This window comes from Solanum verrucosum, unplaced genomic scaffold (genome assembly GCF_900185275.1).
Source record: "Solanum verrucosum unplaced genomic scaffold, falcon-dt-bn FXZP01000205.1, whole genome shotgun sequence".
In the NCBI taxonomy this organism is placed as follows: Eukaryota; Viridiplantae; Streptophyta; class Magnoliopsida; order Solanales; family Solanaceae; genus Solanum; species Solanum verrucosum.
The window spans coordinates 982,791-1,010,228 of NW_026019950.1; the positions used below are offsets into that span (position 1 = coordinate 982,791).

At 35.4% G+C, this 27,438-nt stretch overlaps 5 protein-coding genes across 5 annotated transcripts; 2 read left to right on the forward strand and 3 right to left on the reverse strand.

Moving 5' to 3' along the window:
* Nucleotides 1-393: 393 nt before the first annotated feature.
* On the reverse strand, nt 394-3,881 carry LOC125813875 (caffeic acid 3-O-methyltransferase). Its single transcript, XM_049493349.1, has 4 exons — nt 3,393-3,881; nt 1,040-1,350; nt 786-850; nt 394-691 (listed from the first exon to the last, which is right to left on the reverse strand). The coding sequence occupies exons 1-4, from the start codon at nt 3,809-3,811 to the stop codon at nt 395-397; spliced, it is 1,092 nt and encodes a 363-aa protein (XP_049349306.1). The 5' UTR covers nt 3,812-3,881; the 3' UTR covers nt 394.
* A 6,481-nt stretch (nt 3,882-10,362) lies between these two features.
* LOC125813883 (uncharacterized) lies at nt 10,363-12,749 on the forward strand. The gene is made up of 3 exons (XM_049493361.1): nt 10,363-10,694; nt 11,518-11,604; nt 12,357-12,749. The coding sequence occupies exons 1-3, from the start codon at nt 10,440-10,442 to the stop codon at nt 12,474-12,476; spliced, it is 462 nt and encodes a 153-aa protein (XP_049349318.1). The 5' UTR covers nt 10,363-10,439; the 3' UTR covers nt 12,477-12,749.
* A 3,911-nt stretch (nt 12,750-16,660) lies between these two features.
* On the forward strand, nt 16,661-18,547 carry LOC125813882 (nascent polypeptide-associated complex subunit alpha-like protein 2). Its single transcript, XM_049493360.1, has 3 exons — nt 16,661-16,873; nt 17,820-17,932; nt 18,023-18,547. The coding sequence occupies exons 1-3, from the start codon at nt 16,720-16,722 to the stop codon at nt 18,368-18,370; spliced, it is 615 nt and encodes a 204-aa protein (XP_049349317.1). The 5' UTR covers nt 16,661-16,719; the 3' UTR covers nt 18,371-18,547.
* A 71-nt stretch (nt 18,548-18,618) lies between these two features.
* On the reverse strand, nt 18,619-20,139 carry LOC125813878 (peroxidase 5-like). The gene is made up of 4 exons (XM_049493356.1): nt 19,893-20,139; nt 19,626-19,817; nt 19,299-19,461; nt 18,619-19,222 (listed from the first exon to the last, which is right to left on the reverse strand). Exons 1-4 carry the CDS (start codon nt 20,100-20,102, stop codon nt 18,810-18,812), a joined length of 978 nt encoding a protein of 325 aa, XP_049349313.1. The 5' UTR covers nt 20,103-20,139; the 3' UTR covers nt 18,619-18,809.
* A 1,756-nt stretch (nt 20,140-21,895) lies between these two features.
* Nucleotides 21,896-27,365, reverse strand: LOC125813864 (uncharacterized). Its single transcript, XM_049493335.1, has 6 exons — nt 27,293-27,365; nt 26,431-27,126; nt 24,185-25,755; nt 23,460-23,636; nt 23,151-23,322; nt 21,896-23,019 (listed from the first exon to the last, which is right to left on the reverse strand). The coding sequence occupies exons 2-6, from the start codon at nt 27,092-27,094 to the stop codon at nt 22,079-22,081; spliced, it is 3,525 nt and encodes a 1,174-aa protein (XP_049349292.1). The 5' UTR covers nt 27,095-27,126; nt 27,293-27,365; the 3' UTR covers nt 21,896-22,078.
* Between the last annotated feature and the right edge of the window lie 73 nt (nt 27,366-27,438).

Below are 27,438 nucleotides of genomic sequence, written 5' to 3' on the forward strand. Positions count from 1 at the left end.
CTGCGAAGCCCATGCATCTTCAAAGTACATGAGCCATTGCCAAAGACTTTAGGTGATAATTTCTACTCTTTTTTCGCTTCAATTTGTTTGTGTTAAATTATTATTTTTTTGGGCAGTTCTTTAGTTTTGATTTTCACATGACATGTTTAAAATCACATTATTAAATGATATTTTGATTTATTCTACATATGACATATATTTAAAATATTTATGATGGCCATATAGTTCAATAGAATATATGATTGAAATTGGCATTCCTTCAATACATATGTATTACAGAAATAGTACATACAAGTTCAAAATCCAGCCAAAAAGCTTCATATTAAACACATCCCTTTCTCTGAGAACAATTATTTTTTGGTTTGAAATCCTTCAATGGAATTGAATTAGTTGATCACTTGCTGAATTCCATAACCCAAGTGTTGTAAGCACAACAAGCCTTGCTGAATCCATTAAATCCAGCGCCTTTAGCCAAAGCCTCAAATTCTTTCTCAGTCCTTTCTTTGCCTCCTGGATTATGTGCTAACATTATTACATCAATATGTACTGTATTCTTTGTGGAAGTTGATGTGTCTGGGACCTCTGGAAGTAAGCATTCCGCAATTATCACTTTCCCATTTGCAGGAAGTGCTTCGTAGCATTTCTTCAAGAACTTTAAGCAATGTTCATCGCTCCAATCATGACAAATCCACTGTAATAGTCATATATTCAATATTATCCTCTCTCTCTTTTACATCTTCAATTTTTTCAAAAGTAAAGCGTTCAAACTTCAATGTATTCATTACCTTCATGAAAATGGCATCCGCTTTCGGCACACTAACAAACATATCACCACCAATGTGTTCGACGCCTGGATAAAATTTACGAAAGCGATTACAAACAAGAAAAAAGAACATTGATGTCGCTATTATCAATTGTAGGTGAAGAATAAGACATATTTCCTACCGTGATGCACCACATTAATATCTAATGATAAATGTGGAAACAAACAACTAATCATAACTTGATTTTAGACCATATATTAATTAGCTTAAGTTACCTGGGTAGGGTGGAGCATCTTCAATAACATGTGGCAAATCAAAGTTAATGCCCTTAATGGAGGGATACTTAGAGACAATCATGCTCACAGTAGCCCCTGTTCCACCACCAACATCAACAATGGAGTTGAGTCCTTCAAATCCTTTATAGTCTTCCAGAATCTTCTTGATGGACAAGGTGGTGTGATCAGACATTCCACGGTTGAAAACCTTATTGAATCTTGGATCTGTTCCATGGTACTCGAATGCTGTCATTCCATACGCCTTGTTGAATGGGATTCCACCATCAAGTACTGCATCTTTTAAGTGGTACCTGCAATACAAGTAAATAAATTCTATTCAAATACTCATTGATTAATCCAATTAACACATTGCGGGTCGGCTCCAACCATCGCAGCACAACTCATATGCTAATAAAGTTCAGGGACCATACCTGAAATTCAACTCGAAGACTAACGGTTGTAGTCAGTGACTTAATTTCTGGTTCTCAATCATTGTTTCCATTACTTCATACTGTGACTACTTTTAAAACAAAGATAGGTGTGTAGACATTGAAATTTTGTGGGACTCTAAAAGATGTGTTCAGTTTCAATTAGAATTCTTGAAAGCTACTCAATCCACCCTAGTTCATGCCTATATAAAGGGTACTAAATTCGCTTAAACGGCATCTCAAATATTCCGTAAATTGATGAAATATTCATATAGAGGTCAAAACTAAATCATCCTAATTCGAGAAATATGTCACTAACGACCCTTGAATCATGGATAAAACTTATACTGGTAATATCAAGGAGGAACAAAATTATACCCGCAATATTTATCAATAAAGTTATGTTTTTTTCTTATTATCAAAGCAATTAAAGATCTAAGTCTTTTTTTCTTCGTTCTTCCTTAAAAGGAAAAAGAAACCATTCATACTCTCATACCTCAAGTTGGATAACTTTCAAACAGTTCAAAGAAAAATCTTTCGATAATTTATTTTATTGTGATTGCAATTTATTTTTTATCACTTTAAAATTTGTTGCAAATCAGGTGCTTCCATATGATTTCTTTTTTCTATGTTTGGTGGCCCATCTTATCACAAGAGAAACCCAATTCAATGAAAGTTCTCTCTCAACATCACGATACCTTCTTTTCCAGTTTCCACACATATAAAAAGGAAAATTTATAGTAGTAGGTAATACTACTTGTCATCAATTGTCTGTCGTTTTTTCAATGGGCAGAATAGAATCAATATGTTGAATTACACGCGGGGTTGGTCATAGGTGTCAACATGATAAAGATTCAAAACCTACTTTAATTCACATCTAAAAGGTTTAGCTAAGGGACAAACCACAGTTTAAATTCATTTTTTTTTCTAGTGATCTAGAAAATATGGCGTAACCAGAACGAAAAAGAGAAAATGATAATATGATTTGTAGTACTTTTGATTGTCTCGTTTTTAACTTTATGCGAAGTTTCAAAAGTAGATTTTGTTTTGAACTTTTTTATTTCAAACTAAAAATAGGTTGAATGTATCAAAATATATTTTAAATAAGATATAAAAAACTAAAATTAAAAAGGGAAAAACATCTCTGTTGCAAAAAAGACTAGAAAAACACTGAAACAAAATAATAATTAATTTGCAACTGTTAGGTGTGTGTGGGAACTAAATTCACATTGAAAGTTGAAAAGAAAAATAAAGAGAAGTATTGAAAACACCCATAATGACGTAAATTATTAGTTTAGTCCTCTAATTATTGACAGTCTTAAATACACTTCTTTACTTGGTTAAGCAATTTAAAAACGCCCTCTTATGCCACATGTCGTCCACTATGCGTATATGTAAAATTTTCTGCTAATATGGCGTACACGTAGATATATATATAGTAAAAAAAGAACATACAAATAAATTAAATGCTAAAATTTAGAAGATTTTTTTAAAAACATCATTTTTTCCCCTTATCCAACACCACTGAGTCCCCTTCCCCTTCCCCACACCCCCAAAAAAAAACTTTTAAAATAAAATATATTTTTTTCTTATCCCACACCCTGGCCCCTACCTCCTCCACTATCTGCCAAAAAAAAGTTTAAAAGAGTTTTTTTTGGGAGTTGGATGGGTAGTGAGGTGTGAGGTTAGGGTGTTGGGTCGACTAAAATAATAATTCACGTCAAGTTTAGATGTGTTTTTAATACTTATGACAAAAATAAGTTAGTTATAAGTTGTAAGAATATTTTAATCTTTTAAGAAAACTATGCCAATTTGATTCAAAATGAACAATATCAGGATACCGCAACTACATTATAACTAAAGGAATTGAGTAATTGTAAACCAGAACAAATGAATCACAAAAAGGCAGAATTAAGGGAATTTACCAGCTCTCCATAAGTACTTTATCTTGATTCATGAGCAAAAGTGGGGCAACAGAAACACCATCCGCATTCTTAGTCAAGAACTTACAAACTGGAGCAAGACTATACAGCCGCTCTACACGTCCATCAGGGAGTGTCCTGAGTGTACAATTGAGAACAGAGTAAGTAGCAAGGAGCCTAAGCATTCGATCGAGCATTACCGGTGCATCTGGGTTCTTCGAAGGGAGTTGAGCTGCTAACTCAGAAGGCGAAATTGATGCACCTGGACCAGCCTTAGCCATAATTTCAAGAAGGTCAAGTTCTACAGCTGATTTTAGGACCATGGGTAGTACAGAGGCACTGGCCAATTGCATAGCGAATAAGAAAGCTTCATCCTCTGTTTGAGTTAGGCTGTTGCTCTGGCTATGGCTTGTTGAACCCATTTTTCAATTTTTTTAAAGATAATTGAATTGAGCAAGTAGAAGAAAACAAAGAGATATTTTGGGTGATGTGCAGAATGAGAGGAATGTGTGTGGCATTTTATATGGTTATATTTTGTTCACCAACCCAAATTTGGTGGAGATGCTGGCCTACAATTTGACCCCACAGCGCACCACTAAGAATTAGTCATCCTCTCTATAGTTGTGAGTTTAGATACCAATCTGACGTACAAATGAAGTGAGCCCTTACTCATTCACCATTCCAATTTGACCCCACAGCGCACCACTCAATTCACCTTACTCATTCACCATTCCAATCGCATTTTAATAGATTTTTAGTCCTTTAACAAAACTCTATATAGGATACAAAAGTTAAATCAACATTTTAATGTTAAACGGTTACACGTTTAATATTGAAAAGGCTTTTTAGTAACATATGCCTACACTTTAACTCTACACGCCTTGCACTGAAAAAGTTATTTACACTCTAACACTTCACTTGCAACTAATTGGAGGGAAATTGGTGAAAGACTCGAGATTGATTGTTAAATTTCAAGAGAGTCATTATGAGGGCTTTCAGTTGTAAGATAGCCTTCCCCGAGGAAATGTCGATACCCGATTACGATACAACCTTAGGTCACTCTGGAAATGGTCCTTCCTAATTTACTTCTCTATTTTTCTTAAGTTATTTTCTAGATAATTATTTTAGATAAACTCTAAACTTTTAGTCACGAGCGCACATATTTAAAAATAATTATAAAACTGTAAAAAACACGGACTACAATAATTTACATCCCTATTAAATCAAATTGCTTTCAAGACAGTGTTTTGTCACACAACATTCATTATCAATATTCCAAGTTTATTTTCCGAAAAGATTAGATCCTCGTAAAAGGGCATTGCAGACGGCATGATTAATTTAATAGAAGTGTATTCTTTTTAAGTTTTAATATTATTTTATACGAAGGGTATAGAATAAGAAAAAAAAAATACTTAACATAACATGAGCATTAGAACCTCCTACTTCGTGATATATATTCCTATTTACCAATCCTATTTTAAATTAAAAATTTGGGGACAGGGATCTGTCACCACTTCACCTCTCAATAAAAGAGTTTTATAAAATAAATTAAATCGAATCAAACTGAACAACAAAAATGTCAAAGGCTAGAAACAAAAAAATTACTCTCCGTCTAACAATAGTTGTCCACTATATTAGAAATAGTTATCCAACAATATTTGTTCAATTTAAAAAATTAAGAGATAATTTACCTTTTATATTTATTTTACCCTTGCTATTAAATACTATTTATCAGCTAACACATTTTTCAAAACATTAATTTAATAAAGTCTAAGGATAATATAGTAATATTACCCCTATTATTTATTATTTCTTCTCAAATCAATAGTGAACAATTATTATTGAACAGAAGGACAAGATAAAATTGAGGTGAGCTATTGTTTCATTATTATGACTATAGAATAAAGAATACAGATGACAATGGAGCGGGGTGAGTCTAAGACTATGTGGGGCGGTAGGATGCGGGGGCGGGTTGAAGTGGGGTTTTTTTTTTTTTAAAATGAATGCGAGACAAGATGGGTTGCGGGTATATGTGATTTTATGTGGGTTCAAACTTAATTTTAACTTTTTACATGCTATAAGGGTGATAGAACATTATTTATTAAGATAATTTCTATAAAACTACTAAAATATTCAAGATAGTAAATGAAAATGATTCAATAAAAAATAATACAATTTTTTACATGTTTCCTAGGGGTGTCAAATGGGAGGGTTGGGTTGAAATTGGAGATATTAAAATGGGTTGAAATAGAAATCGGGTTGGGTCTTGACCCACCCAAGTTTACTTTGGGCTCAAATGGGTTGGGTTCAAATGGGCTAAAAAATGGGTTGGGTCTTGACCCACCCAAGTTTACTTTGGGCTCAAATAGGTTGTGTTCAAATGGGCTAAAAAACGGGTTGGGTCTTGACCCACCCAATTTGACTCGATTAATCTCAATAATTTTAACATAGTAATATTTAACTTTTATAATCACAATTCGAATTTCAACTCAAGATTTTATTTTTTTTAAAAGTAACAAATGGATAGATAAATCCTAAAAGATGTTAAATAAATAATAATTCATACCTTTAATATAGTAACATATATTAGTAAAGAGTTTTAAAACGGGTTGAAATTGGAGATTGAATTGGGCTCAATTGAGGGTTCTCTTAAAATTGGTTAGACTTGAATGAGTTGAGATTGAACCCAATTCAAATTATCTTGAGCCAAACCCTTAAAATTCTGGGCGGGTTACCTATGTTTGAGTTCATTTTTGACACTCCTAATGTTTCCCAATTGACCTCTAAAAAATAAATTTTTAAGTGACTATCCTATTAATACAACTTAATAAAAATAATAATTTAGTATCACATTTCACTAGAAAAAAGAAAATATTTAAAAAGTTATGCGGGGCGGATTGAAAATGAAAAAAATTGTTATGCAAGACGAGGTGAATTAAAAATTTTAAGGGTTAAACTCAACCCACCCCACCCCGCACTGCCTCATTGCCATCCCTGATAAAGAAGCAATCAAGATCCCAAACTTGCTCCCTCCCACGGCCCACCCACCTTGGGCCCAAGAAGGTATAAATGACAACGACGTCTGTTTTTCTCTAGCTAATTTCTTCTACTTCTTACCTTTCTTCGTTTATAGTAAAATATGATAATTGAGTGAGGATTTAAAAGATCATTTTTTACCAAAAAAGTCAGGAATTAAGCAAACCCAAGTCAAGATAGTTACTGGAAAATGGAGATTTTTCAATTGGTCCACAATGACTAATTATCCAACTAAAGACATAATTGTGTTAACTACTTTGATTTAACTTGTACGTAGAAAATAATCTTGATTTTTTTTATTGTTATAGTCTAAGTATTATTATGCATAAGTCATAGCATAACATAAAAAATGATTCCCAAAAAAATAAAAAAATCAATTGTTATAATAAAATATCCTTATAAAAAATTATTGATAAAGAGTAATCTAACTATACTAGTCAAATTTATAAGTTCCTCCTTGCCCTGAAAGATCAATTAATAAAAGTTTTGTGATCTACCTTTCTTCAAATCTTAAATAGAAAATTCAAGCCATATTGGGACTTCATTCTAGATTCAAGATTTAACATAATTTATAGCAGTACTGATTACTTAATTAGTCAAAATTAGCACCCATAAGTAACACTCATATCCTATTATTCCTAAAAGCACGCTTAAGTTTTCAATTCCCACCCAAAACCGTTGCTATTTTCTCTCTTAATAACATGACTTCCTGTGATAGCTATGGTATATTGCATACTTTAATAGCATAACATATAAAAATGTATAGTATAATGATGGAATATACTATATAATAACGGTATAATGCAACTGTGTACGTGTTTATTAAAAAACAATTCCCGGTATTGTACCACCCGGTGTTAGAACAATCTAGATTTAGAAAGCACCAAACTTGGAAAGAGCCAAAAATTTGAAATTTTGCAAGTAATGTTAAGTTATGAGTTTTGGGTCAACTTCAAACGATCATAACTTTCCGTACATGATGAGTTAGGTGGCCCATAATATATCAAATGAAAGGTCTTGAAATCCTCTTTCCAACGCCACCAAGTTTGCTAAATTTTGAGCTCGTATGAGGGAGATATGACCATTTGAAATCTGCCTGTCCAGTTAAAGAAAGTTACCCGAATTAGTGAGGGGTATTTTGGTCTTTTTCGTACCCAATCAGATTAATTCGAAATTAGTATTATTTTTGGGGTCAAATCTGATTTGGGTTAGTTTGCATAATCAAAACACGCTTAGGGTTTTGAGAGGAGTTCGAGAAGATGAGAAAAGGAGAAAAATTCAAAGCGTTCATCAAGATTCGAGAGATTTTCGAAGGGTTTTCGCCAAGGATTCGATCCTAAGAGGTATGTGAGTTCTCATAGTGTTGGCTTCGTTCACCCACACGCAAATCATGCTATTTTAATGCAAATTTCATTCTCAAAAGTTGAAGGATATGAGTTCTTGATAAGTATTCTTGAAGTATTGTTTTCGTTCTTGAATTAAGATGGGTTTGATGAGTTCTTGAGATAAGTGTATCAAGTTTAAGAGTTGTTTTTGAGTAGATTCTTGTGTACTTGTATTGGGTAATTGAACATAAGGAAAACTTGAGGAAATCAATCGATTAAAAGTGATTTAGGATTAGAAAATGAGTAGAAAAATTCGTCGGACTGTTCTGGGGAAGGGTGGCGCGGCGCGCCCCAGATGCGCCAGGAGGTTAGGCGTGGCGGGCCAGCAGTGCGCCAAAAAGTGGTCCCTGAAGTCTAGGGGTTGGTGCACGCACCAACAGTGTGCCAGGGTCTCAAGCCCCCATCATTTTTCTGTCGCTTGCTCCGTTTAAGTCTCTTTTAAGTATACATTTGCTTCTTACTGATTCTAATCACTCTAAACTACATCTAAACATCGAAATATTGTTCATAACATGAATTATAACCTTGAATTCATAATTCATATTCAAGGTAGAGTTAAAAGTCACGTTTTGAGAGTTCATTAGAGTTATTATGATAAGTCTTTTTCAATCATTTTACACTTGTTTTAAGACTTGAGCACTTGAGTTTGAGAAAGAGTAAACTTGAGTTCATTTACTTTAAAATGATATATGAGAGCTAAGTATTTTCAAGAGTAATGTTTTCACATTTAAGATAAGAGGAAACACTGTTTTTCAAAAGAGTTTTTGAGCAATTTTGAGCTCCATCTCTTTTATGAGAAATTTTTTTGCATAATAATCTCAAACCAGAGAAAGAGTTATGTTTTTAAACATATGAGCTAGTTATATTTTGGGAGTAATATTGAACACTGATACGAGGACGAGTTCAGATAACTCTAAATTCTCATAAACCATGTAGCCAACGTGGATGGAAAGGGTCATACTTTTTAGATGATTCTTTATTGCTTTTAAGCATAGACTAGTTGATCCACTTAGTTAGTAGGTCCTATACCCCAGCAAAGTATATGACAGTTCTAACATCGTGGGCTAAACGTTGTACCATCACATAACTCATAGTGATGATTGTTGGTTAGAGAATCTCCCACAGAGTTACTTGTATTTTTGCATACAAAATGAGTTATATTGTATTTTCTAATACATTGAGTTATTGTCTACTATTTAAAAAGCTTTTCTTTATAATGCATCTTTACTAATGCTTTATATTGAAATGAGTTGAGTATTCTTGAGTAGAGTTGAGACGAGGTAAGTTGTTTCTTCAGTTCCAATTCAAGCTAATGTCTTGTTTAGATTTCTTGTCTCATGATCGTATATTCCATGTACTGACGCCATTTGGCCTGCATCTTTTATGATGCAGATACGAGTGACCAGGATCATCAACCAGCACTTTGTTGATCCAATCGAGTTCCAAATTTGTTTGGTGAGCCTCTTTGCTTCCGGAGGATCCCTTTTTTATATTTTTCTAGTATTTCAGTTTGTTAGGATGATCGTGGGTCTTATCCCGACATTCCTCTTAGTATTAAAGGCTTCATAGATAGATAAACACTAGTTCATGAGTCTTTTCATTTTCAGTTGTTCATGTTGAGACTTGAGTTGCCTCTTTTGGCCAGTTGAATGTTTCTTTAAACATTTTTGAGTTTATCATTTGAGACTTTTGAGTTATAGTTTACTTTTAAAAGTTCTGTTATTATTGAGTGAGTCTTTCGCTAAGAGTTGAGCAAGGCCAAGGATTCGCTTGGGGTCACCAATGGTTCTCGAGTGTCGGCCACGTCTAGGTGTAGGCTCGGGGCGTGACAGGTATATATAGAGAATAAATTTTAAAAAATACATAAGATACATATCAATATCCATTAAGTATTCTTTACCCTAAAAAACAAAGAATTAATCCATTAAATTTTATGAAAATATCGATGCTTAACAACATATGTATGTGATCAAAATTCACCGTAATTATATCTTATACGCAAAATATATAGTTTACCCTCTGAGTTATACGTCAAATCCTTTTGACATACCTCCCCAATGTGAGCAACTTCTTACTCACCAAACCCCTTTTTTCAAGTGGATTTGCATGTATACATAGACTAATCTCGCTCGCCTCACTCTTATCTCGCTCACCACTCTCATATCTCGCTTGTGTATTTGGTATTCCAGAATCCTGAAATATGTATATAGTGTGTATCTAGTGTGATTCATATATGTATCTATAGGGAGTTATTATATAGTGAGATAAAGTATAATCATTTCAAACTATAGGGAGAATTAGTAAATATGATAGAAATATTTGTGTAATTAAATAGTTTCGATTTTTTGAAAAAGGAAATTCCCCAATGTTGAAACCAGGCCCAAATGCCCCCCCCCCCCCCCCCCCCCCCCCCGCCTAACGTTTAAGCCCATTTGGTCCTCTAAGAAAGGCCTCTTTTGGGGGAAGAAAAGCCTTCTACGGCCCATTGTGTGTGGGGGGGAATTAAAAGGTTTATACGGCTACTCCTCTTCCCCAAAAGAAATTCGAATTTTGGGAGAAACGTTCACTTCTCCTGCTACCATCGCAATCCAAATTTTATTTCCATTAACGTTCACTTTTTTCCGCAAAAATGGTGAAGAAGCTTGAAAGGCCGGATTGTGTTACTCCATTGGTAGTAGATTTATCTACTTCACCAATCGATGAAGGAACTCCATTGAGACCTGTATTCTGCCTCAAAAAGAGAGAGCAATTGAAAGAATTTGAAGAGAAAGAAGAGTGCTTTATCCTCGATTTTGATCCTTATGAATCCGTAGATATCTCAAAGTTATCTGTTTCCCAAAATCTTGATGCTTCTGACCTTTCTGTTCTCGCCGAAAAAGGAGAGGTACATTTAATATCTAGGGTTCTTTTGTTTTCTTGTTTTAACCATTATTTGCCTTCAATTTCGACTTAAATTGATGGAATTGGGATTTCTCTATTAGGGCTTGGGGAATGCTGGTTGTATTTTCTTACTTTTTCTTGATATCTTAATGAATTGATTAGAATGTCTTTATTTGAATCTCTCTTAATTTAGTCTTATCTCATTTATGCAATGTAGCAGCACTTACATTTAAAGGTGATTTGATGACAAAATGAACTATTTACCTCTAAATTGAACACTACATTCCCTTAGCATGAAATGAGATTGATAATCTCCTGCAGAATTGGGGGTGAATCGGTACAAACGCGGACTTAATTAGTCGGTGAATTAGTTCTTAAAATGTCACAACTTGAACAGCATTCTCATTAGTCTCATTTCAGTAGTCTGTCCAGTTGAGTTTTTTCTTGCTACGTATTTGGGGCACAACCTACCGAGTATTGGATTGATCGTGGATGATGTTCCTTAATTTTTCATCCCATGAAACAATTAAAAGGATGGATTATTATCTTTTGCTTTTCCTCCGTGTCCGTGGCGATTCCTTATCTCTGTGTACTTGCCATTTTACGTATGTATTTCTTGATTCTGCTTGTATTGCTGAAAAGGGCTAGGTATAGTTAATTTACTAGTTTTTTCCAATAGGGGGTTCCTCATTTTCCTTATTTCCAACCATCATTTGGATACCATTTTTATTATGTGCCGCTGTATAGAATTTTTTGGCCTTGAATAGTCCTTTTATTCTTAATGGGATTCCATGACTGAAATGATTATTGATCTTGATGGTGAAAAGGTGGCATGTCGAGACTTTCCACATCCAAGGCATGACTGCGCGAAACATCCTTTTGAGAAGACACCTCACCAGGACCACTGTGAAATGGTAATATTTGTTTCATTTTATTAATTATGTGAATTTTTATGTCATTAGATTAATCATTTTAGGATTCAATTAGATTGGGTTTGACAGATAGTTGTTGTAGTATTAAATTTATCATCTTGTGTGCCTTGGATAAGAGGAAACTTGTGCATCCAATTCTAGTATAATGTTCTTGCTTCAGTATTTTAGTAGTAAGCTTCTGTTATTACTTTACTCTTTTTAGCTTCTTCTATTTAAAAGAATTAGGTAAGAAACATCTGGCGGGTATATAGAAGATATTCCTGAATTACCGAATAGGGAACACTGTTTCTTTCTAGTAATTTAAGTTGTGAGATGAGCGATGCCAGTTATTCATTGGAAAACTATATTGGCAGAATATACAATGCTTTTTGTAAGACAAGTTTGTGGTACTGATTTCTCTGGATTGTCTCTAGCTTTATAGATTTAGTATTGTCATGAAAACTTTCTGGTCAAAGTGAGAGCTAACCTGTGTTCTGTTGATGTCTGACTATTTATATGTTCAATAATTGGACTTGTTTGAAAAGAAAAAAATATTTATGCAATCCATTATTAGATCCAAGAATGGGACAGTTCTAAATTGGAACTTCGATGAGCTAACCTGTTGTAATGCATTCCTTTTATTATTACTCTAGCTTTACGTATATAATACATTCTAATGCTTCATAGCTTTGTCTTAAATAGTTGTTGTTGTAGTCATAAATTAATCATCTTGTGTGCCTTTGGATTTGGTGCAGTGTTATTGCTATGTCTGTGATGTGGCTGCTCCTTGCAAATCCTGGACTGGGAATTCAGCCCATTGCCATGCCATGAATAATGAGGCTTGGAAGGCTCTGAGGAACGCTCCGAAAAAGTAATTGAAGAAAATGTATTCACAACATTGCAACTTCTCTAGACTTGTAAATTTTGTGCAGTGATGGCTCGATCTGCCCGTTAGCTGCAGTATGGTTACGTACCTAGTTATGATCTGGGATACTAAGTTGGATATGAGGTCTGTATTCAAGTGTGTCTCAAAATTATGCTAGATTTTTGTAGATATTTTGCTTAAGGTATGCAAAAATGTGGGATGAACTTGTTCCTTCTAGTATATTAGCGGTTGAAGTGAAGTCACCAGTTAATGCTTCAACTTCAGTGGAAAATGATTTCAACAGCCCTTCTTGCTGTTCTGTTTGAAGCCAACTCCCTTAATTTCTTTGTGTTACAAGTTACAGTGTTGCAGATAAATCTTCTGTCTTTGCGAGTACATATTGATTTTTGCTTCTTGTGTTCTTGTTATATCTACGAGTGAACATTATTTAAACTCCGGGGAAGCTTTATAGCTCAATTAGTTGGCTACTTGAACTCTCATCTTACTGTTGAGGGTTTGTTTCCCACATTATAATCCCCTCTCCATTTCCTTCCCCTACCCCTAACTTTTTTAAAATTATTTATAAAGAACATCATTTGAACTCCTAAAAGCTCGATGGAAGTGGATGTTGGATCTGGTTATTCATTTTGTGGCAAACTTAATGATTTGATTCCAAAATGGATGAAGACTATCCATGGTCAAAGTGGTAGGAGGTCCGAAGTTTCATATTTACATCACTTTTGTGTGAAAGTATTTATACAGTTATAAATTTGCAACTCTAGAAGATTAATTATCACTTTGATATAGTAACTAGCGACTTAATCCTTGGTAGGACTAATTTGAATCCGATTTATTCATTTGCTAGTTTTGATGAGAACAGAATTATGAAGTTGACCGAATATTACAATAATAAGTTTGGTGATAACCAACTTCGAGATTTCAATTACCAGCTTGATGATTTCATTGTCTATGCTCGAGAGTGTGATAGCAAATTTCTCAAAAGGGAATTAAGGATATTGCTGCTACGATGGAAAAAAACAAATCTGGATCAAACTTGATGACTTGTTTTACTTGTGAAACTTACATTGATTTTACATGTTGTTTGCTTTTAAGTGTGAAAAGATCATTTTCCTTAATGAAGCTCATAAAAAAATGTTATGCTAGACGAACTCACAATCTTAGGGTTGAAAGTGAAGGATGTTTACCGTCCGAGCAACTCTCTCTTGTCAAATACTTTTTTTTACATTTTTATTTATAATGTACATGATATTCTTTTGCTCACGAAGTTACTGTCACGGTAAAATTTTTAGATTTGATCATAAATGCAATACTGCACTCATATTCGTATTTAGATTCAGAATTCATTTTGTGATGCAATTATTTTATTAAAGAGAAGAAGCAATGTATTAGTTGGGCCGATGAAATTGGGCTATAGTTGACAAGTCCAAAGGGAGGAACCATAAGGTAATAAACCCACCATTTGGTAAAGTAAATATCTTCCGGCGTACAAATTTTTAATCACAAAACACTGTAAAAAGTGAAAACCCCTTCCCCTTCCCCGCATTCAGAAGCAGCGATGCCAGGTGTTATCGTCGAAAACGAGAAGAAGCTTCAGGATGATGACTGGATCGTGGAAGTCGACGATGATATGGATGATTCCGACGAAAGTGATGACGCCGAGGATTCTGACGATGACGATGGCAAGGAAGATGACGCCGAAGGTACTCGTTGTCTTCCCTTATCCCTTTTAGAGCTTCATTCTGCTTTTTGTTATTCAAATTTTGAACTGTCCTAAGTATGTATGCTGGTTTAAATATGGTCTGTTGGTAAACCTCTCATTTCGTGAAATATCTATTCCGACGGCATTCCTTTTAGCTCGATTTGGATTTAGATTTTGAAGTTGAAATGTGAAGATATGAGTTTTTGAAGTTGTTTTTGGACATGCATTATACTTGGAAAAAAATTGAAGTTTGTGAGGGGAAGTTACAAAAACTGTCACATTTCAGATCAAATTTCATGGTCAAACAGATATTTTGAAGATAATTTCAGAAACTACTCTCAAAATTTATGGTCAAACACTAGCTTAGAGAGATCATGTGGTATTTGAAGACTTGAAGTTTTTGGTTGCATGAGTTATTTTGCTGCTACACGCTTGTTAATTCCTTGAAAGTTCTGCCCTAATAGAAACTATTTGTTGTTCTGTTTTGGTAGTTTTAACAATTTAAATGCTCAGTGCGCCTCTGTTTTGAAAGTTTTTTAGAATGAGAAATAGATGAACTTGCATTTCAATTAACTGACCACGAGCATGCATTTCGCAATTGCAGACCGGAATAGGGAGCAATTGGCTGAAATTAGGATGATGTTGGCAAATATTGTAAGGGACCTTGCTGATATTAGAATGACTATGGAAGATAATTTCAAGCAGATGTTGCTAACGCTAGAAGCTCTACCTGATAAGGTTTCAGAAATTCTAGCCCAACATTTAGCTGGTCCATCCGTGTCCTATGAGCCTGGCCCAACCCCCGCATCTACCACGGTGGACAGTGTAGCATCTAAGCCTGATTCCGCCTCCTCTTCACATGCACCTGCACCTGCACCTGCTGTTGATGCTCCTTCTGCTAATACTGGTTGTAGCCCTGAAAGGGTTCCTGCTTTTCTTGTACCTGCTGCTGCTGCTGTTCCTATCTCGCCTATTGAGGCTGGAGACACACATATGCCAGATTCAGCTGCCTAGTGGAAGTTCTCTTCACCCTACTTATTTTTATTTTGCGTGCATTGGTTGTGTGGTGGGGTGAGGGAATTAATTTTTTGTGGATAATTGTATTTGATTGACTAACCCTTCTTCTAGCAAAAATAGCCATGCTGACTTACTGGAAAAATTGGGACTACGAAGCATGATGTCAATAGTTATTAAGTCGTCTACTACTACTGTATAGTAAACCTTTTGTTAGTCCCTTTTGTATGTTTTGAATATTTTTTGGAGGCAAACGAACAGTTAAGTGTTCAATGTTAAGTATCCTTTTGCACCAAAAAGAAAGAGAAAGAGCCCGAATCCTCATTTTTCTTGCTGCTTTTATTTTTGGTTTGGCTGTAATAAATTTACTTTTGTGCATTTCTTTTGTTGCTATAGTTCTTTTTTGATAGAGTAATTGTAGGAAATACTAATAAATTTCTTGGGTTTCTATGAGTCACCGTTCTTTCTCAAGAACGAATTTTATCTTGAATCAAGTATTTCCAGGTTTTGTTAAATGAAAACAGCCCAAGTAGGGCTATTTCAAACCATTTTAATCCTTCCAATCCGTCCATTTACCAGCTTTATACAATTATATGGTAGTGTTAAGTGAATAACTTAAATCCCTAGACTACTTCGAAATAGGAGTTTTCTTCTTGTCTACTTATTTTTCGGCTTTCCCACCTTTGTTAGGTTTTTGAAATGAGAAATCGACATTTTCAATTTTCTATCTATATTTATTTTATTCAGAAGTGATGGTAGTCTAATTCATTAATTCATCCAAGATCATTAATCATAGTGTCCTTTCTAATAGACGAAAATGATTAGATTTATTATTTTGTCCAAAAAAATGTACCTCTTAAAATTGTTTATTTACATCCAAGCCGAAAGAAACCAATTTACAGAACAGAATAAATCAGAATCGTGAATCATACTGAATTTAGTTAGGTATGGTACTAGTATATCATTTTATGAAACATAATATTGAAAATATAGAACTTGAAATATCTAAAAAGAAACAACTGTATCAAATCGTCCAAGAACGAGCGACTTATATTTGTCACATTATATCGATTAAAGACAACACATGAAATTGATGAATAAAATATAAGAAATCTTCGCAATATTATTATTTTTATTCAAATTATAATGGTCATGGTAGAATTTCAGTGAGCTTAAAAAGATCTGACTTTAACATCGTTACTACAAAAATAAAAAGAAAATTAATTTAATTCACAGTCCTTGAAACATTTTCGTCTTGACAAATATTTTTGTTTTTTTATCCTAAAGATTAAAAGAAGGGAGTTGAATTTCATAATAATCATTCTCTTATGCAATATTATTGGAAGATATGAAAGACAAGGTATAAGTGGGCTGATGATGGTATTGGGCTTAAATTACGGAAGCCCATTACAGAGGAACCCTAGGATAAAACCTCACCATTTGTTTCACTCCTTCCTGCTTACGAATTTTATCCTCAAAGCACCGAAAATCCCTGCGGTTCCATCACACACAAGTAGCCATGCCAGGTCCCGTCATCGAAGAACTCGAAGCCGAGAAGAAGATTCAGGAGGATGAGCCCATCGTGGAGGACGTGAAAGAGGAAGACGACCACGATGATGACGCCGACGATTCTGAAGACGACGAAGATGATGACAAGGAGGATGGTGCCCAAGGTATTATTTGCCTTCCCCTATTCCCTTTTTATTCATTTGTTGCCTTTCCTATAACTGTGCTGATTTTTATATGGTTTGTGAGTGAATTCTATTTCGACGGCATTCCTTTTAGAAGACGTTTTGAAGGTTATTTGATTGGATGAGCTATTTTTCTTATGCATTGCTTAAGATTCCCTGCAATTTGAATCATTTGTGGATAGTATGACGCTTTCAAACTATTTGGGTTTGTTTGGTTAGTAGTAATGAGTTAAATGCTTAAAGCCACTGTTTTCAAAAGCTTGTTAGAAGGAGAAAAGGATTCCAATACAGTTTACTGACTTGTTCGAGTGTGCATTTCTAATTATGGAATGATTAAATCGTGTGATTGATTTTATTCATCATTTTTGTAACTTGTAATACTTGTTGCGTTTTAATTTGTTTATCTTAAAAATTCCCTGCAAGTTGAACTCTTTGTGGATAATTCAATGCATTGAAACTATTTGGGGTTTGTTTTTATAGTAATAAGTTAAATGCTTAATGCGACTGTTTTCAAAAGCTTGTTGGACATCATTTTTGTAATTCGTAATAAATGTTATTGGATTGCCAGGTTTTTGACATTGGATGATGTTATGCTAATCCATTTCTCTCTGAGTAGTTATTGGATGGATTGCCAGGATTTTGAGTATTGCATGAAATTATGTTATGCCTTTTGGTTTGGTGTAGCTTATTAGCTATTGCATGCAATAAATTTCCTGGTGTGCAGTTCTGACCAGTATTGATGTTTTTGGACTTGCTACTTATCTCTTTGTGCTTGTTTTGATGATCCATTTTGTTTTGCTTTTGCACAAAATTCTACATGATCTGTTTAACTTCCTTACATGGTTGTATGGCGGGTGAGATAACATGCCACACTGTATTATTCTTGGCAATATAATTCTTAGAAGAATATGTGTGGAAAATGATGCAGGTGGCAATTCTAAGCAAAGCAGAAGTGAGAAGAAGAGTAGGAAAGCCATGTTGAAGCTTGGCATGAAACCTGTTACAGGGGTTAGCAGGGTCACTATTAAGAGGACCAAAAATGTAAATTACCTTGATCATTCTTCATTGAATTTTATATTTTTAAAAAAGAATAAGGATTTATGCGAACCATTTTGAATCACAATACTGCAGGTTTTATTCTTCATCTCAAAGCCAGATGTCTTCAAAAGCCCAAATTCTGAGACTTATGTCATATTTGGAGAGGCTAAGATTGAGGATTTGAGCTCTCAGTTGCAGACACAAGCAGCTCAGCAGTTTAGGATGCCAGACATGGGATCTGTTATGGCTAAGCCAGATGTGTCTGGCTCTAATGCTGCTGCAGAGGCAGATGAGGAAGAAGAGGTCGATGAGACTGGTGTTGAACCTCGGGACATTGAATTGGTCTCGACACAAGCAGGAGTGTCTAGGGGGAAGGCAGTCAAGGCTCTGAAGACCCACAATGGAGACATAGTCAGTGCAATCATGGAGCTGACCACTTAAGTTTTTTTTTTTCTTTAAAGTTTCACCTTTCAATTCGTGCTCTATGATGAATTTTGGAAGAAGTTATGCTTTCATTCTATTTTTGTTGCCCTTGTTAATTGGTGAACCACTATTGAGTAGTAGTGCATTGTAGAACCTCAATGACCAATATCAAGAAATGAAGGGCTTTCTTTATTATGTTGATTGTTTTTGAATTTATATTGAGCATGATATCTGGCAATTCCATTTTGCCTGAACAGCACAATAGCTTAAGATCCAATGATTGAAGGTATTTGCAAATTCAATTTTCTGACAGTGATAAAGGACATAATAAAAGGGCAGCAGAGCAATACATAGTCGATTTCCCAGTACTAACTGGTTGAAGAAGATAGTGTGGAAAGTTCCAGCTTGAAAGGAGCAATCCTCTATTTGAATACAGAGATATATATGACATTTTTGTTCAGCTATTGATGACTCTACAGTTAGCTCGGATCTCTCCAGCTGTGCCTGTCAAGACACCAATTTGGCCCATTTTAACCATTGCACTAGCAAATTTACTTTTCCAGAGGAATGGATACCTAGCATTTTGTATTACTTGGATAGCTGTAGTTGGATTTGTGAGAAGAGTTTGATCGGATGTAAACAAGCCCCTGTTGGCCAGAATATCGGTGTAGTAACATTCATCAGTGATAGCTGGGCTTACAGGGTTCATTGGCACCACCAAACTTGCATCCGTGCTGCCTTCTGGACATTGCTGTTTCAACTGGGCTGCATAGGAAGGATCAAGACTGGGATCCTGGCTTGTTGTTGAGTTGAAGCTGTATAGTCTGTTACTGAAGGCCAGGCAATGAGATCGACCAATGGTGTGAGCTCCTAGACATCAGAGATCAAAGACTCAGTAACATGTCAGTGCATAGAACTGAAAACGAAGTGCTACACTGTTGCTTACCAGAGAGAGTAACCATTTCTTCTTGGGTGAGTCCCATATTTTTGAAGTTTTGGGTGAGCTGGTCAACATTCAATATAGGAGAGGGCAAACTTCTTGTTTCAGAAGCTAGTGAGATTCTGCCATCTCTTCTACCAGCTGGAACTTCATAGCCAAATCCTCCAGTCTACAGTAATTTCAAGTGTGCAAGTAAGTAATATAACAACATACTCCATGAAATCCCATAAGTGTATAGAGTGTATGTAGACCTTATCTTTACCTCGTGAAGGTAGAGAGGCTAGTACTATGGTAATAAATCTTAATTTGCATCACAAATTGTAGTATACTTACTATCGCTACACTATCCCTAGCAGCAAAAGCGACTATATCAGCACAGGAAACGACTCCTTGACAAACAGATTCCAACCTGGCCTTTGCACTATCAATGACTTCGAAACCTCTAAGGCTCGGGTTATTTGCTGGTGAGTCCTTCTCAGCTGAGTTTGTTGGAGTCGAGTCGATCAGCACTGATCCATCACAACCCTATCCACAATGCCAACAAGGTTAGCCGTTACAACAGATAAAATACATAGATTATGCAAAAATGATGCGACTTACTCTAACGAAACAATCATGGAAATGCATGCGGACAAGGCCAGCAGCCACTCCCTTATTTATAAAGAAGGCATTTGCAACCTCTTGTCTCACAATGAACTCAGCCATACTACATGAATTATCATAAAATCCCACTTGAAGTTGTGCTTCTAACATCATACACTCACATAAAACCAAGAATATTAGTGCACTAATCAATATTCTTGCACTCATTTTCCCTTAATTTTTCTTGGTAAAGCTTGAGTAGCTTTATCATTAATAATAGATGTCAATATATAGGGCCTGCCCCTGGATATCAAGTGGATGCAATGTTAACTTGTATTGATACAATAGCTAATCTATAATATTTTAGTGCATGGTTGGAAGGCAATAAACTGTAACTTATACTTCCTCCGTCCATTTTTACTTATTCATGTTTTACCTCACACACAAGAGGTACTTTTTCCATTTATTTTTACTTGTTCAGTATTGACTTGACACATTCAGAGTAATAAATAAACTGAACAAGTATTAATGAACAACTATTTTTAGTATAGTGGACAAGTTAAACTAGAATGAGGGAATATTAATAAAATGGTAAATGATAAATTATTTCTTGATTTTTTAATTTAGACAAGTAACATTTATTTTTAATATAGTGCACGAGTATAAGTGGATGGAGGAAGTATATACGTAAGCAAAGATGCCCCAATGTTTTTGAAGGTTTAGTTACAACTGGAGTTGGTTAGTGATTGACTATAATTGCACGTAAATACATTTTACTGTCTTTCTTTTTCTTTTGGTTTAATAAACTTCTCATCCAATCTATTTTGTTGACTTTTTTTGCATGAAAATACAAAGTGTAGTAGTTAGACATTGATTTAACCCTAGATTTATGCTAATTGTAGTGGATTATGCTTGCAAGTGGGTCTTTTTATTTTCTATTAGTTCTAATTATATTTCTTTAATCAAATATATAATCATTGAGTTACGTTAACTACAAAAGACTTGCCGCCAGTTTTTAAAAAAATGAATCGGAGGGTTTTACAAAGAAGAGTATGACTTTGATGCATTGTAAAAAATATATTTACACGATTTTATTTTATAAACATTAGTTGATAATTTGATAAAAATAATAATCTTACTTACTATCACAATTCACAAGTTAATATTCATTGCTAGAATAAAAGAAAATTCACTACACCGTTCATGCATATATGATATATATAACTTAAATCAAAGAATGAATATGATATCTTGGACCCGTGACTTGAGATTTTGCAGATTTATTGGAGTAAAATGTCGGCATTTGATGGTTGAAATAATATTTTAAACAAGGTAATATCACATGCATCTAATTATACTACCAGAAAATAAAGAATTAGCGACTGACACAATTTCGTAGTTAAATAACAATAATCTCATACTCATCTCATTTAACTACAAATTAGCAATGGATTAAAAATAAATTCAAATCCGCGGTAGTTTCTATCGTGTAAATAATAAGCTAGTAATTTAATTCAATTAGGATCCAGCTTGCACATTATGTGAGGTGTCCTTATCAAGTCATAAACAAAAATTATATATATTGCATAGTAATTAACACATACAAGTAATCAGACACTTATACGGAACAAAATACATCCAGCTTATTATATGTTGTATTATGCATATTATTTAATCTTTGTATGTTAACTCCCCCTATTATAGTTCCATAAAAGAAAAACTAATGTATATATTGCTGTTCAATCACAAATAATTATTTCCCAGCTTATAAATATATAATCATGACAACTGGTTTGGTAGTATTTATAAGGTTGCAGGTAAGCAAAACAGGTAAAATATAATTTTCCTACATAAAAAATATTTGCCCTCTAAATAAAATACTTTGTGCAAATTATTTGAAATCAATTTCATATGTTAGACAAAAGAGGTGTAATAAACAAACAAAAAGATGAATCATGCATATAGGATCCTGAACTTAAGTGGGTGTTTTCTGCATATGTTTTCCTCAAGTGGGAGCAGAATTTAAGTACTATAGTAATGACTGCACAGGTAAGCAAGAAATAAAACGATGAGCACAACCGAGTAATGATATTGCAGTATCAGCAAGCAGAGAATAGGAATACGTAGTGTTCCGTCTACTCTACAACATATACAGTGTATTCATATGTCGACTGGAAAGAGTAACATCAAAATATCATCAGATGTCAAACATACTCATCCTTGGCAACATGCTCCCAATCTGATGAAGAATTATCATACAAACCTGATGAGTGGTGATTTCCCAGTCTGGCCTTCCTATTTGAATGGACAATTGGATCATCCGCGACAGAGAGAAGAAACTGTTTCATGGAGTCATATCCAGAACCATCAGCGTAAGACCCAAAGGAGTTATATCCTTCACTGGAATTAATACTGTGATGATAAAAGTAAGGTTCTATGACCACATTTGCCCTCTGATCGCCTGATACTTCTCCATTTATCAATCCATGATTCTCCATATCAGCAGAACCAGCAGCAACCATGTCCAGATCTTTTTTAACCTCCATAAACGGTGAATTCAGGTTCTCTCCCCGGCGTGTTAATACATTGAATCTTGCCATAACAGAATCCTCAGCATCATTAGTGACCATATCTGGATCCTTTGTCTCCTCCATGAAAGATGAATTCAAGTTGTCTTCCCGCTGTCTTAAGATGTTGAGTCTCACCTTAACAGAATCCTCAGCATCATTGGCAACCACATCCTGATCCTTTTTCTCTCCCATGAAAGATGATTTCAAGTTGTCTTCCCGTCGTCTTAAGATGTTGAATCTTTCCATAACAGAATCCTCAGTGTCACTGGAAACTATATCAGAAGCTTTTTTCTCTTGCATGAATGATGAACTGAAGTTGTTTCCCTGTTTCCTTAGGATATTTAGTCTCATTGTGACAGAATCCTCAGAATCACTGCCAACCTTAACAGAATCATTTTCCTCTTTCATGAATGATGAACTCAGCTTCTCTTCCCTTCTATTTAAAATATTGAATCTCTCCATTACAGAATCGTCAATGTGGACACTTTTGCTTGAAGTAGAGGTACTCTGAGTGGTAATCTTTGACGCTGAGTCATTTTCAGCTTCAGGTGCCACTGAGGAATTCAGGTTTAAGTCTGGAGAAAATTTGAAGTACAAAATCTTATTGGCAACAGCCACATCTACTGAAATGTCTGAAACAGAATAAAGACCACAACTGCGACAGAATCACAGCACAGATACCAAAATAAACAGCTTTTAACTTTACCTTGGCTGAATCTATGCTTCTCCATTTCAATCTTCATACGGTCAAAACGAGATTTATAGCTTAAAGAACATAACTTTGCTTCAGCTTCAAGCCATAAATTCTTGAAAAGAAGGGCTTGGGGATGCATTCCTTCATCAGAGAGAAAGTTCTCATTGAGGACTTTCTTTATAGCCTGCAAGCCTGCCATATTAGTAGGCCAATAACATAGAACTCTGGATGGTTGGAACTCCTTCAAAGTCTCATTTTCAACATTGAATTTACAAGACCAAAATTTAAATGATAATTTCACAACTTACACATAGAGCATACCTGGACCACTTGTTCTTCATTTGAATCCCCCAAGTCATCTGCAGGAGTTAGAAGGGGTGAATTCTCAGTTTTCTTACCATTGTTCTTGCTCTTATCTTCAGGCGTGGGCTGATTATCGAGGCCACAAGAATCCCAAGCAACTTCTTCCATAAACTGAGGGTGGCCTGTCTCAGTGCCCTGGAGGAGAAAATTACAGTTATCTACAAAATTATGCTAACAAACATGGCCTGTCAAGTCGATGCACAAATAAAGAACTTAAAACTTCGAACCAATCATTCGCACATAAAACAGAAGGGCACATAATGAAAATACCCAAAGTTCAATAAGATAAACAGGACTGACCCAGTCAAAGGCCAAAGATGCACAACAATCAAAAGTCAGAAAGCTGACACAAATCCTGTAAATTCGATAAGAAAAATGACATACTAAAACTTAGATTCATACTCTTGCATACGAAACAGAAATGCATGATAAAAGTATTCAAAGGTCAGACAAAAAACGGACTGACCCAGTTAATAGTCAAAAGGGTACCCTAATGATTGAGGTTCTCTTATTTAAACAAATACTTCATGGACATACGATATCCCATTCTAGTATTAAGGTCTGGAAGGAGGGATTTAATTCCACACTGGTAATGGTAATACTGCAACTGCTTCCACAATTTGAACACATTGGCCATACCTAAAAAACAAAATTAACTAGTTTGCTCTCTCCTAAAAACATACCATAAAAGAGCGGTGAGATTCTTCGAACTTTTCGAAAGTGTCATGCTGGGAAACCATTGTATCTTTTGTTTCAATCTTCTTAGCAGTACATGCACCCAGATTGGTAATTGCACTCTTAAGGGTGTCATAGTCTTGAACCTCCAGTAGACATGCATTAGCCAAGCATTGAGATTTAAGTAGTTCCGAAAGGTTATGAATTGCATGCACAAGTGTTTGAACATCCAGCTTTGGACTTGATCCCATTTGATATGGTTGGGCCTGCTTGGCATCTTCTTGAGAAGCTGGTGAACGTAAAACATTTTCTGCAGCATCTAGTGCAACTACTCCACCCTCTAATGTGTCATTGAGGTTCAAACCAGTATGCATATAACCTTCAGGCAAATTATGCTTTTTGGGTCCATATTGGTGATCATCAACACTAAGGTGCTTGCCCCAGGAATATTGTAGTTGACAATCATTTTCAGAGTACTGAGGTAGACTATATCCTTTGCTAGGCTTATTCAGATCTTCAGAAAATTTAGGTATCCCACCATTGCTGGACAGATCCATAGGCACAAATGTTTCTTTTGTGACATCAATGGTCCTGAGTTCTTTTGTGGTGTAGTTATTAGTACCAGTGCCTACCGAAGGAACAGACAGACCATTTCCAGCATATACATTATGGTTATGCAGATTTTCCTCGCCAAGTTTCTTTAAGGAAGTTTTCCCTGAATATTCTGCTGGAGGAAATAAAGGATTGCTTTGACTAAAATCAGCGAATTCTACTTTGCTTGTGAAGAGGCACGGGATTGGAGCTTCAACAGAGTCGCCGAGAGAAATACGAAAAGCAGGAGCACCTTTCCAGCAGGGTGAATCTACATTTGGGTTATGAAGATCTAGAGCATCTGAACATTTCTCAGCAAAAGTCACAGGTGGTGCACTAGCGCAAGGAGCTTGAGATCCAGATCTTTCTTTAACTGCAATCTCTATGCTATTGCTGCTACAAGGACGGGTCGAGCACAGATTGTTAACTGACGACGATGCAAAAAAAATGTTTTTGATCTTGTCAAAGTCCGGCGGTGTGCTTGAGCCCAAGGAAAACTCTTTAATCGGAGAATCTATTGGTAGCCGAGTTTCCTGACTCTTTAACAGATCACAGACATCTGATTTCTCACTGTTTGTAGCTCCAGTTTTGCAAATATCCACATCTTTGTGCAAGTCTATCTTTGGTGCGAAGAAACGACTTCCAGAAGGTGCTGGTCTGATAACCACTACAGGAGAAGATTTTGATGTGGATGTAGTATCACGGGGACAAGAATCAAGGGGTTGGAAGAATCTCTCATGTGGAGTAAAAGGGTTTTCATAGTTCAAGTAATTATTAGAAGACCCTAAAGAAAGACCCACTTGGCAAGACACGGGGAGAATTGAACCCATAGCTGTTTCTGAGTTAAGAGACTGGTAGATTGGTTCTTGAGTGAGATATGATTTGGCATCCATATGTCCCATACTTGAAGGCCCAGTATATACTCCATCAATAAAATTTCCAGCACCAGAATCTTCTCTAGCTATGTTCACACCTTCAAGTGAATTACCTACAAAATGACAGACATCAAAAGCCTCAATCTGATTGCGTTATTGTAACAAGTTTAGACAATTAGAAAAATGACAGATACTTCGTTTAAGCTCCAAGTTTGAACTAGTTACACGCATAAAGCAACCCTCACCACACATAGAGATAAAATCGCATGAATCAGACACGTAGAAGTAAAAGACTTTAACTCCGTGATATGAATAATTTGTCATTGACATAAGAAGTTGAAATGGATTTGGTAATCGAGGAAAATTTTCAGGTCAGGAATAGTATAATAATACTCATCAACAGAATTAGATTTCTTTCTTTTTTTGGAAGAAAAATAAACTACAACAGTACTTCGGTAGTGAAAAGCAATTAAAAGATTATTACCAACAACAAGCATAAGACATTGAATGGTTAAACCCATACAAGTCAAATTTGACATCCTAAATGAAAACAAAAGTTAGATACACTCAGAAAGCAAATTGACACAGATAAACCAAAGACCTGTACAGCTTAGTAATATATTCAAAACAAATCATGGTATGGAACATATATGAACAATAAGAATGCTGAAATTCTAAAGCTGAAAAATGCGAGAAGATATACATTCACATCAATGTTCAATCGTATGAGGAATACATTGCAATTGGAACAATGAGGCTACCTACAGATAAGAACAAAAGGAAATTACCTTGAGACATGCAATTCCTGTAACCATATGAAGCACCAGCATTAACATTCCCCAAGGAAAAACTTCCATTAACTCCATTCCTCTCATCTTGCTTCCCATCAGCCACTTTACTAAAAAAACTCCAATGCGGGTATTCCAAACCAGACAAGCTCTGGGTATAATCAACTTGCGAGGATGCATCAACATGAATACTACCAGAATTAGGCAAAACATCAAGCGAAGGTTCATTGAACGCCGCCGCCGATGGGTGTTCATTGCTCACTATGGAAGGCACATAAGGGGCATAATATCCCTCACGGCCAAACGAATACGTGTCAGTCGAAGCATGAACAGTTGGGTTTGAAGTTGACCAAAAGTGACTACCGGGTTCAACTGAATCAGCAGGGGAAAACTCAGGTGATAAAGGCATATTACAAGTTGTGGGCACAGAATCAGTAACTGAAGGGAAAAAATTGTATCCAGTGGGTGATGGGTCAGCAGCAGCATACTGCCATGACTGTCCAAATGGTACTGTACCAGTATAAGATGAATCACTGAAATTCAACAATTGGGTTGAACCGGGTTTGGAATTGGACCGATCAACAGTAAAAGGTGGAGCTAAAGGTGATAAATTGGAGAAGGATGATGACGAACCCCCAGTACCGAAAGACCCTAAACCCATCATCTTTGAGTGAGTCAAAACAATATTTCAATCCACTGATCAAAACCCAAAAAGCTTTGATTAGTCTAAACAATTCTGAACAACAAACAACAGTATCAAGAACAGGTAAAAGTTCAATCTTTTTGACCACAAAAACAGGAATCAGAAATCGAAAATAGAGAGATTACAGAATGAATTGAAGAGAAAAGAAAGAGAAGATACCTAGTAGAAATAGTAAGGCATAAGGAGACTGAGAGAGGCAACGGGGACTCTTCTCTCTTGGTTTTCTTGCTCTTTCGTCTTCCCAAATTATAGTGCTGGAATTTGGCTTATTCTGTTTTCGATACTCATCTTTTGTTGATTTCGTT